This window comes from Girardinichthys multiradiatus, chromosome 17, assembly GCF_021462225.1.
Source record: "Girardinichthys multiradiatus isolate DD_20200921_A chromosome 17, DD_fGirMul_XY1, whole genome shotgun sequence".
Taxonomy (NCBI): domain Eukaryota; kingdom Metazoa; phylum Chordata; class Actinopteri; order Cyprinodontiformes; family Goodeidae; genus Girardinichthys; species Girardinichthys multiradiatus.
The window spans coordinates 24,985,947-24,999,665 of record NC_061809.1 but is presented as its reverse complement, the minus strand read 5'-3'; the positions used below and the strand labels follow the sequence as shown (position 1 = coordinate 24,999,665).

The 13,719-nt window shown below is 38.6% G+C and overlaps 1 protein-coding gene across 7 annotated transcripts in view; it reads right to left on the bottom strand.

Moving 5' to 3' along the window:
- magi2a (membrane associated guanylate kinase, WW and PDZ domain containing 2a) overlaps window positions 1-10,382 on the bottom strand; it is a 305,513-nt gene extending 295,131 nt beyond the window's left edge. For 2 of the 7 annotated variants that reach the window (XM_047389220.1, XM_047389221.1), the window contains exon 1: window positions 8,487-10,381. In XM_047389220.1, coding sequence (XP_047245176.1) covers window positions 8,487-8,787 — 301 coding nt within the window. In that variant the 5' untranslated portion in view covers window positions 8,788-10,381. Of the gene's footprint in view, window positions 1-8,486 lie in introns of all 7 variants that reach the window. The other 5 variants (XM_047389214.1, XM_047389217.1, XM_047389222.1 and 2 more) reach the window with 4 other exon arrangements.
- Window positions 10,383-13,719: the final 3,337 nt, after the last annotated feature.

Sequence of the window (13,719 nt, the reverse complement as noted above, 5' to 3'; positions counted from 1 at the left end):
GAAATCCCACAACTCCGGCTTTACTTCTAAAGGTTTACAGTTGTTTACATTTGTAGGAATGAGATGGTGCTGACAAGGAAGCTCAACTGAAATTTACATTTGTAATGAAAGGTGTTTACCTCCAAATTCTTCAAGATTTCTCTAAATTAACAGCTAAATGGGGAACGCATGGGCACAGTGGAGTGTTCCAATAAGAATGATCCGAATCATAGAAAGTAAATTTGGAAAAGATAACATGAAGGTCCTGGAATAGCTGGGACCTCAACATTTTTAAAAATGCATTCACTTTCATTCTCAGCTTTCTGATGGGACCTCTTCCTATCATGACCAGCCACTCCAGTTAAGTCTCATTGTTTGTTTTCAATGTGACAGTTTCTGCTAGTGCTGTCATAAACAATTGCCCGATACATTAAGAGCAGAGGCTTTGAGGAGACACACTGTGAAAGTACACATTATTCATTTTCACCTTATTTGTTTTCTTACACAGCCACTTTATTTTGGTTTTTGAAAGATACTAATTATGTCTTGATTGCAAACTTATCTAATAATCACTCTAAAGAGCAGTAAATACCACAATCTCGTGCAAACAATGTAAGCATAATGATTGCCTAGGATTTAAAAATACTTTGCTTATATTTATGTTTCAGAGCAGGAAAAAGGCTTGCATTTTTAATTGGAGGAAGACAAATTAAAGTCAGCACCCTGGGCAAAATATTCAGAGAGAAAGCAATAGCTTTTAATGTGGTAGTAAAGCAGCAAACCACTAGAAGTAAATTTGCTGTATTATTTAAAGAGGCCATGCAGATACTTTGGAAATCAACCATGTATGAAAGCTAATCAGTGAATGGTTCCTTGATGGGAGGTTCACAAATGGCAAGAAAACCATTTCGCGAGTCTCTATTTATAATTAAAATGTGTTGATTTTTAATCCAGTTGGAGTACAGGAATTTGTCAAAGCAACATACTGGTACTACGACAAGTCACAAGGATGCTGCTGTATGGTGACACGTACACACATATAAATTGTTATAGCAGAAAAATGATCCCAAACATACATTAAAACTGTAATGGTTCTGTAATGGAGAGCAAATGTTGAGTAAGATATCTTTTTTTATATAGCACCTTTCACAGGTCAAAAAACACAGCTTTAAAATTAAAATTAGGCTTAAAAAGCACAGAAGATAAAACAACATACATGTAATAACATCTTGCAGCAAAAAACTATTTAAAAGCCATTCTGAATAAATGGGTCTGTTTCATAAAATAATCAACAGAATCAAGAAAACACAAAAATGGAGGGAACAATCTGAGGGTCCCATCTCTAAAGGACTTATCCCCTCTTCCCTTAAAATGTGTTCCGGCCTTTGACTGGAAGATCTAAGACTAAACAGTAAAATAAACAGACTACAGCAGGTTGGTTATGAGGGCAGCTAACATGGATAATGATCAAAACTTTTCACGCTGCTAATGTTGCTTCACAAAGAGCAAAATGGTTAACAAATTTGTACATTTACCTTTCTACTACTAAACTTTGCTTCTATGTGTTCTAAAATTAACCAAATGACACAAATATCATAAAAACTTTTTAAAAGTAAATAAAATCAGATTTTGACCATAGGCTTCAAAATATGTATAAGTGTAATTAGTGCATCAAATAACAGACAGTGACTTTAAAGAATGTCCAACCTATTATTCCAAACTAGGCTTAGTTGAGATGTAGTACAAACCTAACTAATTTAATGTTTCCTGCCAGAGTTAATGATGTTAGTTTTTCCTTTTATAGTATCTACTGAATATACATATCTATCAGATAAAAAACAAAGTCTATAAAATGAGTAAAATTGCAGATGCAGGAGAATATCACTCACTTCTGCAGCTGGTAGAACATGTAACTATTTCTTGGGCAACAAAAAAAGCATTAATTTGATTTAGGCTTTGGCTGCTTTTTGAAAAAATCCCTGTTGTGATGCTAAACACACACACAAGTTGACACTTTGATCCAAAGCCTCTCATAGGGCTTTGAAAGATTTTTCACCCCAAAATGAGATCCCTCAGATCTGTCTGGCTCTGGCACACAATGCAAGTATGATCAGCAGCTGAAATCAAAGGCAAGGAGAGCGTCCATGACATGATAGCTTAGCCTCACGTCCAGGTTAGGAGATAATGCCAGCCAAGCAAAATTTACAGGACCTGCAGTGTTTTCAGTGCAAAAGTCAGAAGCCTGTGGACAACCACAAAACTCACTGAGGATTTACCCCAGCACAACTGACTCAAAAGGTAATCTGTGTTAAACTCAAGGAGTCTTCTGTGACCTTATCACGCTTTATGACGCTTTTCATTTTCTGTGGCACCACCATAAAGCTGGAGAATAGACAAACAGATTTCCTCCAATATTCAAACAACATCCCTCCTAATCTAATTTATCGCACCCAGTGCAGCACAAATTGGATTATGGGTATTGCAAACTTTGGTTTCTGCTCTGCAAGGAATTACATAAAGGTTAACCCAAAAATGTGCCGCAATTTTTGTGTAATTTAATAAAAATCCTAACCCTTACAGGGATAAATTATGAAAGCCTCCTTCAGGATTTTTTTCTCTAAAGTGTTTTTTTTTTTAAATCTTGAGCAAGACAAAAATGTAACTTGCTTAAACCAGATATTTACAAGATTGCTTAAAACAGATATTTACATAAACTCAGAAGGCAAATGACCACTCAAACTAAACTTTACCTGCTTTAGGTAAATTAGGATTACCCAAATGATTTATGTGTTTGTGCTAGAGGCCAGAAAAATTAAACCAGTAAGTTTTTTTCAGTACTTTCTTCAAAACAATAAAATTACTGCATTTAATAGGAAAGTCCAGATAATGATGTCATGGCTTTTGAAGACATGCACCAAAAGGCCACTCAGAGAGGATAAAGCCCTTACTCCACAAGCACCATAAAAGGTCATATACTTTAGTTTGTAATTTTTTTATGGTTTGCAGAAAATAAAAATGTTACATTTGAAGGAAAAAAGGTGAAGCTTGAAAGCATTGTGAATTATGGGCATGGCAGCATCATTTTGTAGGGGTGCTTGGCTCCAGGAGGGACTGGTGCATTTCACAAATTATATGGCATCATGAGGAAAGAACTTTGTGTGGAAATATTGAAGAAATATCTCAAGACAGCAGCCAGATGATTAAAGATTAGGCACAAAAGTGTCTTATAAAAGACCATGACCCTCGAGAAACTGTCAGATTAGTTATTAGTTCCACCAGTTCTGTCAGGAGGAATGGGCCAAAATTCCAGCAATTATGAGAAGCCTGTGGAAGGATAACCAACACGTTTGACCCATGTCATGAAGTTTGTAGGCAATGCTACCAAATACTTAAAAACTGAATGTAAACATCAGACTTCGAAGAATATAACAGTGCAGATTCTACCCCCCGAGAAAATTTCTAATCATTCTAGCATTTAGCATATAGAAATAATTTTGGTAATCCTGAACTAAAACAAGAAACTATAAAACTGATTTAATGTCAGACAGTACAAGTTATTTTATACAAACTATGTAAATATCTGGTTTCAACTGTACAGGTCCTTCTCAAAATATTAGCATATTGTGATAAAGTTCATTATTTTCCATAATGTCATGATGAAAATTTAACATTCATATATTTTAGATTCATTGCACACTAACTGAAATATTTCAGGTCTTTTATTGTCTTAATACAGATGATTTTGGCATACAGCTCATGAAAACCCAAAATTTCTATCTCACAAAATTAGCATATCATTAAAAGGGTCTCTAAATGAGCTATGAACCTAATCATCTGAATCAACGAGTTAACTCTAAACACCTGCAAAAGATTCCTGAGGCCTTTAAAACTCCCAGCCTGGTTCATCACTCAAAACCCCAATCATGGGTAAGACTGCCGACCTGACTGCTGTCCAGAAGGCCACTATTGACACCCTCAAGCAAGAGGGTAAGACACAGAAAGACATTTCTGAACGAATAGGCTGTTCCCAGAGTGCTGTATCAAGGCACCTCAGTGGGAAGTCTGTGGGAAGGAAAAAGTGTGGCAGAAAACGCTGCACAACGAGAAGAGGTGACCGGACCCTGAGGAAGATTGTGGAGAAGGGCCGATTCCAGACCTTGGGGGACCTGCGGAAGCAGTGGACTGAGTCTGGAGTAGAAACATCCAGAGCCACCGTGTACAGGCGTGTGCAGGAAATGGGCTACAGGTGCCGCATTCCCCAGGTCAAGCCACTTTTGAACCAGAAACAGCGGCAGAAGCGCCTGACCTGGGCTACAGAGAAGCAGCACTGGACTGTTGCTCAGTGGTCCAAAGTACTTTTTTCTGATGAAAGCAAATTCTGCATGTCATTTGGAAATCAAGGTGCCAGAGTCTGGAGGAAGACTGGGGAGAAGGAAATGCCAAAATGCCAGAAGTCCAGTGTCAAGTACCCACAGTCAGTGATGGTCTGGGGTGCCGTGTCAGCTGCTGGTGTTGGTCCACTGTGTTTTATCAAGGGCAGGGTCAATGCAGCTAGCTATCAGGAGATTTTGGAGCACTTCATGCTTCCATCTGCTGAAAAGCTTTATGGAGATGAATATTTCATTTTTCAGCACGACCTGGCACCTGCTCACAGTGCCAAAACCACTGGTAAATGGTTTACTGACCATGGTATCACTGTGCTCAATTGGCCTGCCAACTCTCCTGACCTGAACCCCATAGAGAATCTGTGGGATATTGTGAAGAGAACGATGAGAGACTCAAGACCCAACACTCTGGATGAGCTAAAGGCTGCTATCGAAGCATCCTGGGCCTCCATAAGACCTCAGCAGTGCCACAGGCTGATTGCCTCCATGCCACGCCGCATTGAAGCAGTCATTTCTGCAAAAGGATTCCCGACCAAGTATTGAGTGCATAACTGTACATGATTATTTGAAGGTTGACGTTTTTTGTATTAAAAACACTTTTCTTTTATTGGTCAGATGAAATATGCTAATTTTGTGAGATGAATTTTGGGTTTTCATGAGCTGTATACCAAAATCATCCGTATTAAGACAATAAAAGACCTGAAATATTTCAGTTAGTGTGCAATGAATCTAAAATATATGAATGTTAAATTTTCATCATGACATTATGGAAAATAATGAACTTTATCACAATATGCTAATATTTCGAGAAGGACCTGTATATAGTGTAAATATTTTATATTATATGGACACATATTACCACCATTGTCCAGAACTTCTCAGAACAATAACGATAACCTTGTTCCTGACTCCTGATGCCTCTTCTCTTTGCATCCATCGGTCTCACAGTCCCTAATTTAGCTCTTTGGGTTTTTGTTAGAAGGAAAACTCACATTTAGAGGGTAGAACCATCTTCATTTGACCTAGATAATAACTATCATGATTCCTTTAACTCATATAGTTTATCTAATCTTTAAAAAAAATATAGATTCTACTAACTAAAGTTATTATATTATATTCACAGTAACAGTAGGAATTTCACTTAAAATACAGCCAGTGACATTTGATGTCCGCTTTCATGGAAAGATGGGTGATTGTAATTTTGTGCCAACATAAAAGGAATGCTTCAGAATTTTAACAGTCGCATTAGTCCTTCATTATTAATTGAGGTTACCAATGTTTTTTATTTGCAATGGTTTCATACTCTGGAAGAACTCGGAAATTTTTTCCAATATACTGTATAACCTGTAGGTGGAGCGACAGTTGATACCAGTTGAAGTAGCTTGTATACCATCTACAGCCACACAAAGACAAAAAACTTTCTTTAAATGGCGGTCCAATGAACTAAACAAACTGTATAAAAGAGTTAAAGGCCTTATGTCACAAATATGAACCCTTTTCAATATTTTGTGATTTTTTGACCCAAGAGTAATGTTTGTATGTAACACTAGTTAAACAGTTAATTTACTGGTTTTGAAGATAAATGACAGGGAAACAGAAGCAGCCGAAAACTTGCCTATGGTTGCCACCAGGGGGCGGCATAGCATGAAGAAGATAGCTCACCTGCGCACAAGGAAGCAGAATAGTTTTTCTTCTAAAAAGTAAGCAACAAGGAGATGGGGGAGTGATTAGGAGGAGGTTAATTATGTTTTCTTCAAACCAGTAAGTTTGAGCTGACTGAGCAGCCGACCCCTGGTGACCCAGAGTGGTATGCTGTCATTTGTAGTTATTTTGGTTATGTGTGATGAGAGCTCTGACTGTGATTAGCAGAGAAATTCATTTTCACTGGTATCATTATGTTTACAGACTTCATTCTAATTTTGATTAATTATTTGACCGACCCATGCTAATGTAAACAAATCACTTGATGCATTTGGAGCAGCAGTGGTATTTACAGCATGCTCCTAAACTCCTCTGACGACAAATCTTGTTGTTTTTAATAAGACTGAATGAAGTAACCGTAAACTAAGTTTCTGGATGGCCATCTAGTTTAGATCACAGCATTGCTTTTTTCCTAGTAATACACCAACCCCGTGTCTCTCTTCACTTTGTCCTTTCTTACTTTAAGTTCGATTCGAGGGCAACATAAAATTTTTACGTCTGCAAGTATGCTTGCAGCATGTTTGTGTGCTTAAAGTGGATTTGTGGTGCATCTCTAAGCTAATATCGTAATCGACACAGGAAGCCGAGGGATTCATTTTATCTGTATCTGATCCCTTATATTTGTTTTGTGGTGGAAAAAAGCTGGAAGGTGACCTTTCAGCAGATGGCACATAAAATCTTGTCTCCCTGAAAACTGGTAACTTAGGTACCTCGTAAGGCCATACATTATAGGAAAATAGTAAAAATTAGTCCATGAACAACAATATTGCTCACATATGAAAAAAGACAATTCTTCTGAAACATAAACATTGCTTTGCTAATTAATGTTTATACAAAACCAGATAAAAATGTCACTATAAAAGCAAAATAACTTAATATTTGCAGTATTATCTAAAAAGGAATTTTGGCCATTCACAATGCCTTTTTGTAAACCAGTATGGTTTACACTATTGTACTGAATTTACTTTTAATTATGTATACTTTTAAGTATACATTGATATTTCTAGATGACTGTTAAACTTTTAACAAAAAAAAAAAGAATTAGTTTTATGTTCGAGAAGATCAAGAGTTCAAACTCAGTGGCAGAATGGGGGAAACGGCAGGGATTTAAGTGACTTAACATGCCATGTTTGTTGCTAACAGGCATATTTCAGAAACTATGAATCTAATGTGACTATGAACAAGAAGCTGACTCAAGTCACAAATGCTCACCAAAACTAGACAATAATAGATGCGATGTGTCTGGATTTCAATTGCAACAATCGGAGGGTCAAAATTTGGCCAACCAACTGCTTATGACTACAGTGTTCCCATCTCCTGATGGCTACTTACAGCTGGATAATGCATCTCTAACTGGTTTTCTGAACACCACAGTGAGTTCAGTGTACTCCAATGACCTCCAGAATCACCATATCTCAATCCAATAGAGCTTCACTGGGATGTGTTGGAGAAACCATCATCGATCTGCAGCAACTGTGATGGCTTCATGTTAATATGGACACCTTGTTTAATCCACATCACAAAGACGTATCCATTGCTATGTCAGTATGTGTAATATTAATGGTAATACTTATTCTCAGCCTGTTAGATGAAGTCTCGAAGCAATAGAAACCAAAGATGCTAATTTAATCAAACCAAAAATGAGAAAGAGTCATCAGGAAAATTTGGATTTACCTTAACTGATATTGTCATGCAATATTTTCCAACAACATCCCTACTGCATGATTTAGTATGTATTTAATGCAAATATGGGCAATAAATATCTTCACAAAGTGGAAGACAATAACATTTAAAATTCTGGGAATAAAAAGAAAAAAATCAATTTGCAATTGTAAAGTTATAAAAGTGTAGTCAATGGCACAAAATGCGCAGAAGAAACACAGTTTGCTCCGTTATTAACGACTTTAAGATAAACCAAAGACGAGAACTATAAATTCACCCTTAAATACACAACCTGGCCAAATTTTACGTCCCTTGGAACAACCCGCCCCCAGTTACGCACAGGGAAAGAAAAGCAAAACAAAAAGCAAGGAAAAAGTTTCTTATTTGTGTAAACACATCATCTACTGTGACGCAGCCTACGTCACGCCGTTGTTACAAGTTCGCGTTTCTTGTATATTTACATTCTTCTTTGATGTATGCGCACTTCAGAAATCTGTCTTTTCTAGTTGCTACAATTGTAACACACCCCCTTAAAGCCAAACTACACAATGTCGCTTCTAAGCGCCAAAACACGACAACAAACATTCAAAACAGCCTTTGGGTGAGCGGCTGTGTGGAGGAAATCGTTTTCTTTAGTGCGATGATACAAAACGACAAAGTCTAACAGTTTTGGGGAACAATAGGAGCGATGTCAAGGGGAAAAAAAAAAAAAAAAAAAGACATCCTAAAGTTGCAGCGAAAGCCGGAAAAAACCCTCACCTTGCTTGACACACTTGAGTCTGACGGGGTCTTTGCTGTGCTTGACCACGGCGTGGACATCCCTGGTGGTCAGCCCAGCCACCGGAGTGTCGTTGACTTCCAGCACCAAGTCCTCCTGGAAGAGTTTACCGCTGTGGCACACGGCTCTGCCCGGGAGAAGCTCACCGATGACCGGGAACTGGCCGTGCTCCGCGCCGCCCTTCAGCTCCAGCCCCAGCTCCCCCTCCTCATTCCTGCAAAGGATACTCTCATGGACTTTGTTGGTCCAGTGGTTCTTCCTCTTCTTCAGGCTCTTAGACATGGCGAGTTTACATGAGCGCAGCCGTGCAAGGCAACAAAAAAAGTTTGTAGTCGCTGTTTGTGTCCCCACGGTGTCACAGTTCACGCTGGATTGCGTCCCATTTCAGTGGAAAGGCGCAGTTGTATCCATGTCAGCGTTCAGCAGCTGGATCATCAGTCTGCCTTTTGGATAACTGAGAGCTGCCCAACTTGTGATACGTTCACTGCCACCCTTAAAGCTCGGAGATGATACTATCACCGAACACTAACAGAATATCTAGCAAATAAACCAGATTAGCAGATGAAATATTGTTTTTGCAGGCTTCGTAGTACAATTATTTCTAAAAAGGATTTATTTTACATCTAAAATGAAACTAGTGCAAGAAGTTACATGAGTGGTCCGCGAATTTCCACTAGCCTTGAACATTAGTCTGTTTCTTTATCTATAAAACACATGCTGCGTTAAATGTAGGTTAGACTGAAGAGTTAAAGACCTTTTATGTGATCAATAATATAAAAAATAGACTATTATAACTTTAAAACTACAAAAGTACAAATTTACATTGAACACTTGAATGCAGCATCAAGCTCCAACCAACACAACTAACCCGGATGTGAAGGCTTGAGGAGGAGAATGAGGAGGAGGAGGAGGAGAAAGGCGAGGGTTTCCCCACATCCAGCTTATAGAAAATACAGGGAAAAAGTGGGAATTAAGCCTGTGGTGGATCAAATAGCATTTCCATGCAGCAACAACAAAAAATCTTTTTTTTTTTTTCAGATTTTCCACGATTTTTTAAGTTGGTAAAATAAATTTAGTACAAAGCTAAGTTTGTGTTTGGTCACAGGCCGTTTGGGTTCTTGTCAATAAATCATATACTGTTGAATAATCCGTTTAAAATTAAATTGTGCCACATATGTAAGAGAAATGCATTTGTGTGTTGCTCTCATGAAAAGCTTGCCAAATCCTCCCTGTCACAGCCAAACATTGCTGGGTGGGGGCAGTGTGATGGTGTGGGGTGATGTCTTCCTCACTATAAAAACAAAACTTGTCACCATGAATGCCTGCAGGACTGACCTCAACTCTACTGAACACTTGTTGGATCAGATTGGGTGTGATGTTCATCCCAGAGTGACCAAAACATCCACAATGGTGAACTTGCGACAAATGTTATTGAAGAACGGGATGCAATCCCACAGCAGTCTGTGACCAAGCTCGTGACCAGCATTAAGAGGAGGTCCCAGGCTGTTGTGGTTGTACACGGCTTCTCAACGACTACTCAGGCCCATATTTAAGTTAAATGGGCATATATATATTTTTCAAATGGTACTTTTATTCTGACAAACGAGCCCCATCAGAATGCATATTCTAATTCATTGTTTTTATATGCATATATTCAGGCTGGATCCATTGTTTTCCCACTAATTGATTGCTTCCAGAAATTAATATTAGGTGACTGAGTTGAACACTACTACCACCAGTAACAATTCAAAAAATCCTCATCCTCATAAATTCAGTATAATATTAATAAATAAATAATACCATGATGGATCAGCTCTAGGGGGAGGAGGACGAGGACTAATGTAGTGATCATGCTGCAGATGATTTATTATATCAGATGTGTAAATGTGCTCTCACGCTAAAATGGGCTGACCCACAGCATGTAATTCCCCACTAGAACAAATCTAAGACCCTTGGGGAGCAACAGGTCACCAGGTTTTCTTTTTCCTGCTTTTAGCAAAGACTATATTTTTACAAATCTATACTGGGAGTGATAAATTAAAAGGCTGCAGTAAGCTTTGGCTTTGCTGTGTAGCGTTTTTTTCTTTTACAAGCATTGTGTTTACTGCCCTGATTTTTTTTCAACATCCAGTAGCTTTTCACAGTTATGTAACCAGTCCTCCACCTCTTCCTGCTTCCCATGCAGTTATACCCTGTTCATCTGCTTGATGTGCTGTTGGTGTGGGATGTAAAGAAATGCATTGCTAAATATATACATATTTCTGAAGTCTATATAATATATATAATATGACCCCATACGAGTTTCTAGAATCAAAATGGCCAAACCTAATTGGAGCTAGATTTTATGGAAGACCCAGTGGAAGATTGACCTCAAGTAGCCCAATCAGATGGTCAGCTACTGGAAAATAATGCACTTCCTGAACGTGATAAATCAAATGCAGGCAAAATATGTGCTAAGAAATCCTCCAGGTTTCCTTCACAAGCAAGACTGCATCCAGAATCTTCTAGGCATAACTAATATCACAAGATATGACATAGCCCAATAACTTATCATGCCATATATGTTTGATCACAGCTTGATAAAAAATAGAGGTGCAAGACAAAAACATGGAGAGGTGATGAGAATCACCATGAGTCTCAAACAGATGAAGACCTGTTTTTAAATCCATAATGTGTAGAAAAAGATTTAGAACCATCCAGAAGTATGAAGCTGACTCAGTTTATGCAAAAACAATTACAGAAGTTAGAAAACAAGGAGTTGTACATTTATGATAAACATACATTCGGTTTTAGGTCAGTTTGGATTATTTTACTCACCAAATGATTAATTAGAAGTTGTTTTTTTATTACAGTCTTTAAAGTCAGAAGTTTACACACAGTCCCTTAGCATTTGATGGAATTGCCTTCAAAACTACATGATTTGGGGTAAATATTTTTTTAGTATTCTTCCACAAGCTTCTCACAGTAGTTTGTTGGAAATTTGGTCCATTCATCCTGACCAAACTGGTGGAACTGGATCAGGTTTGTAAGCCGCTTTGTTCGCATATACCTTTTCAGCTCTGTTGGCAAATTTTCTATGGGACTGAGATCAGGGCTGTGAGTTGGCCACTCCAAAACTATTTTGTGAAGTGCAGGAGTCTTGCTCAAAAAGAAGCCCACAAAGTGACGCTGCCACCGTTGCACTTCACAGTCGGAATTTTGTTCTAAAGCTTGTGAGCTTCTTCCAAATGTAGGAAGTCATTATGACCACAGACTTCATTTTTGGTTTCTTCAGTCTATAGGAGATGTATCCAGACTAATTTTGAGTGCATTTGGCAAATTGTAATCTGTCTCTTTTATGTAGCTTTTAAGTCACGGCTTCTTCCTCTCTGAGTGGCCTTTCAGTCAGTACCGGACTCATTTCACGGTGGATAGAGACAACCTTAATAGCTTCACCCAGCATTTTCACAAGATGTTTTGCTTTTGTTCTGATCAAAATCCGTTGTTGGGACACAGAGTCTTCTTCCTAAAATGGCTGGACATTCCCATGCTGTTCATACTTGAATAAAACTTAACAATAAACGTGGAGCTGTCAAGCATTTTGAAATTGCACCTAAGGATGTACTGATTTCTTTGATGCCATGATGTCATGAAATCAGTGTACCTGAGGCTTTGCCTTAAAATATGCCAACATGTGTGCCTCCTATTAACTCAAATGTTGAGGGAGAGAAAATCCAGAAAAAGAGAACGGAAGCACAAATGAAAATGGGAGTATTTAACCAAGGGCAGGAATTCAGGAGGCAGTGTTTAAACAAGGAGAGGAATGCTCTGCGTCTGGCAGAATAAGTGTTGGGGAGGAGAAAAACAAAACAGTGACAGCTCAGAGAATGAAAAAGACTGGATTAAGCTCTGTGAGATGGGACGGGTGGGCCACAATGAGGCAATAACTTAGGCTTGATGAGAGTAGGTCTCGCAATAAACAACTATTTTTTAATTCCTCCCTTAATCACAGTGTTCAGAAAACAGCTTCCATTGTTTTTCATTAGTATTTCACATTTTAAGTAATCAGTCAATCATATCTACACGACCAGATGGAAGTTCTTTGGCTCAGTCTGTGATGCTGCTCCTGGCAGTGCAACATCTCTCCACTACATAATGTAATAGTTATGACAGACCTCTTTCAAAAATAATTAAACCTGGTCTGGAATAAAGAGAAATTGCCTGATGATGGCTCTCACTGCCAGTGAAAAAGTAATATTCACTCTTTTTGAGTGATTGATGCCATTCCAGCTCCGGCAGAGTCATTTTTTGGCTATTTGGCTGCTTGTTTTACACTTTCACGCCTCATATGCAAGATTAAATGGCCGAATGGAAAGTTGTTCTTTCTGAGCCATTGGTGTGGGCCGGTTAGTCTTATTCAAACTGCTTCCATCTGACCCGTTTATTCAGCTACCAGCTGCTCAATGTCGCAGCTCAGCACAGACTTGGCCCAACACACTCACTGTCCTGGTGCTTGACCCTCACAGATAAAGAAGTGGTGCCAAGAGATGTGCAGCACGATCTCCAACAGTGAGATCAACGTCTCTGAGTCGCCACTGGCAAAGAAGTGGAGAGAAGCTGTGAACTCCGCCAAGTGAGATAATATGAAAACAAGAGACATCCTGCAAAAAAAGCCTTCTACCACATCTCCAATGCTCAGTCATGACTTACTGGTCAATAAAATATTAAAATCCAACACAACTTTTCTATATATATACACAATAGCAAATCAGAGCAGAAACAAAGCAAAGTTAAATTAATTATCTGTGATCTCTGAGACTTGTGAGGGATGCAAAAACTGAATTTTCATTGAACATCCTGGAAATTGATGTGGTTTCCATTATGTAGAAATGGGAGACGTTTGGAACAAGAGGATACTCCAAGTGAAGAAGGGCCTTGATCAGAGAGGTGACCAAAAATCCAATGGTATTATTGATAGAGCTCCAGTCTCCTCATGTGGAGATAAGTGAACCATCCAGAAGCTCAACCATTGCTAATGCTCTGCAAAAATCAGGCCTTGGTGGTCAAGTGGCCGATGGTAATCACTCCACTGAAAGCCACATAGCAGCCCTATTAAATTTAGCCAAAAAAACACCTCAGAGACTTTTAGAGCAGAAAAACTCAATTCTCTGGTCTGATGAAACCACAATGGAACTTTTGTTGTGTATGTGTAATGTTACGTGCCATGGTGGTGGC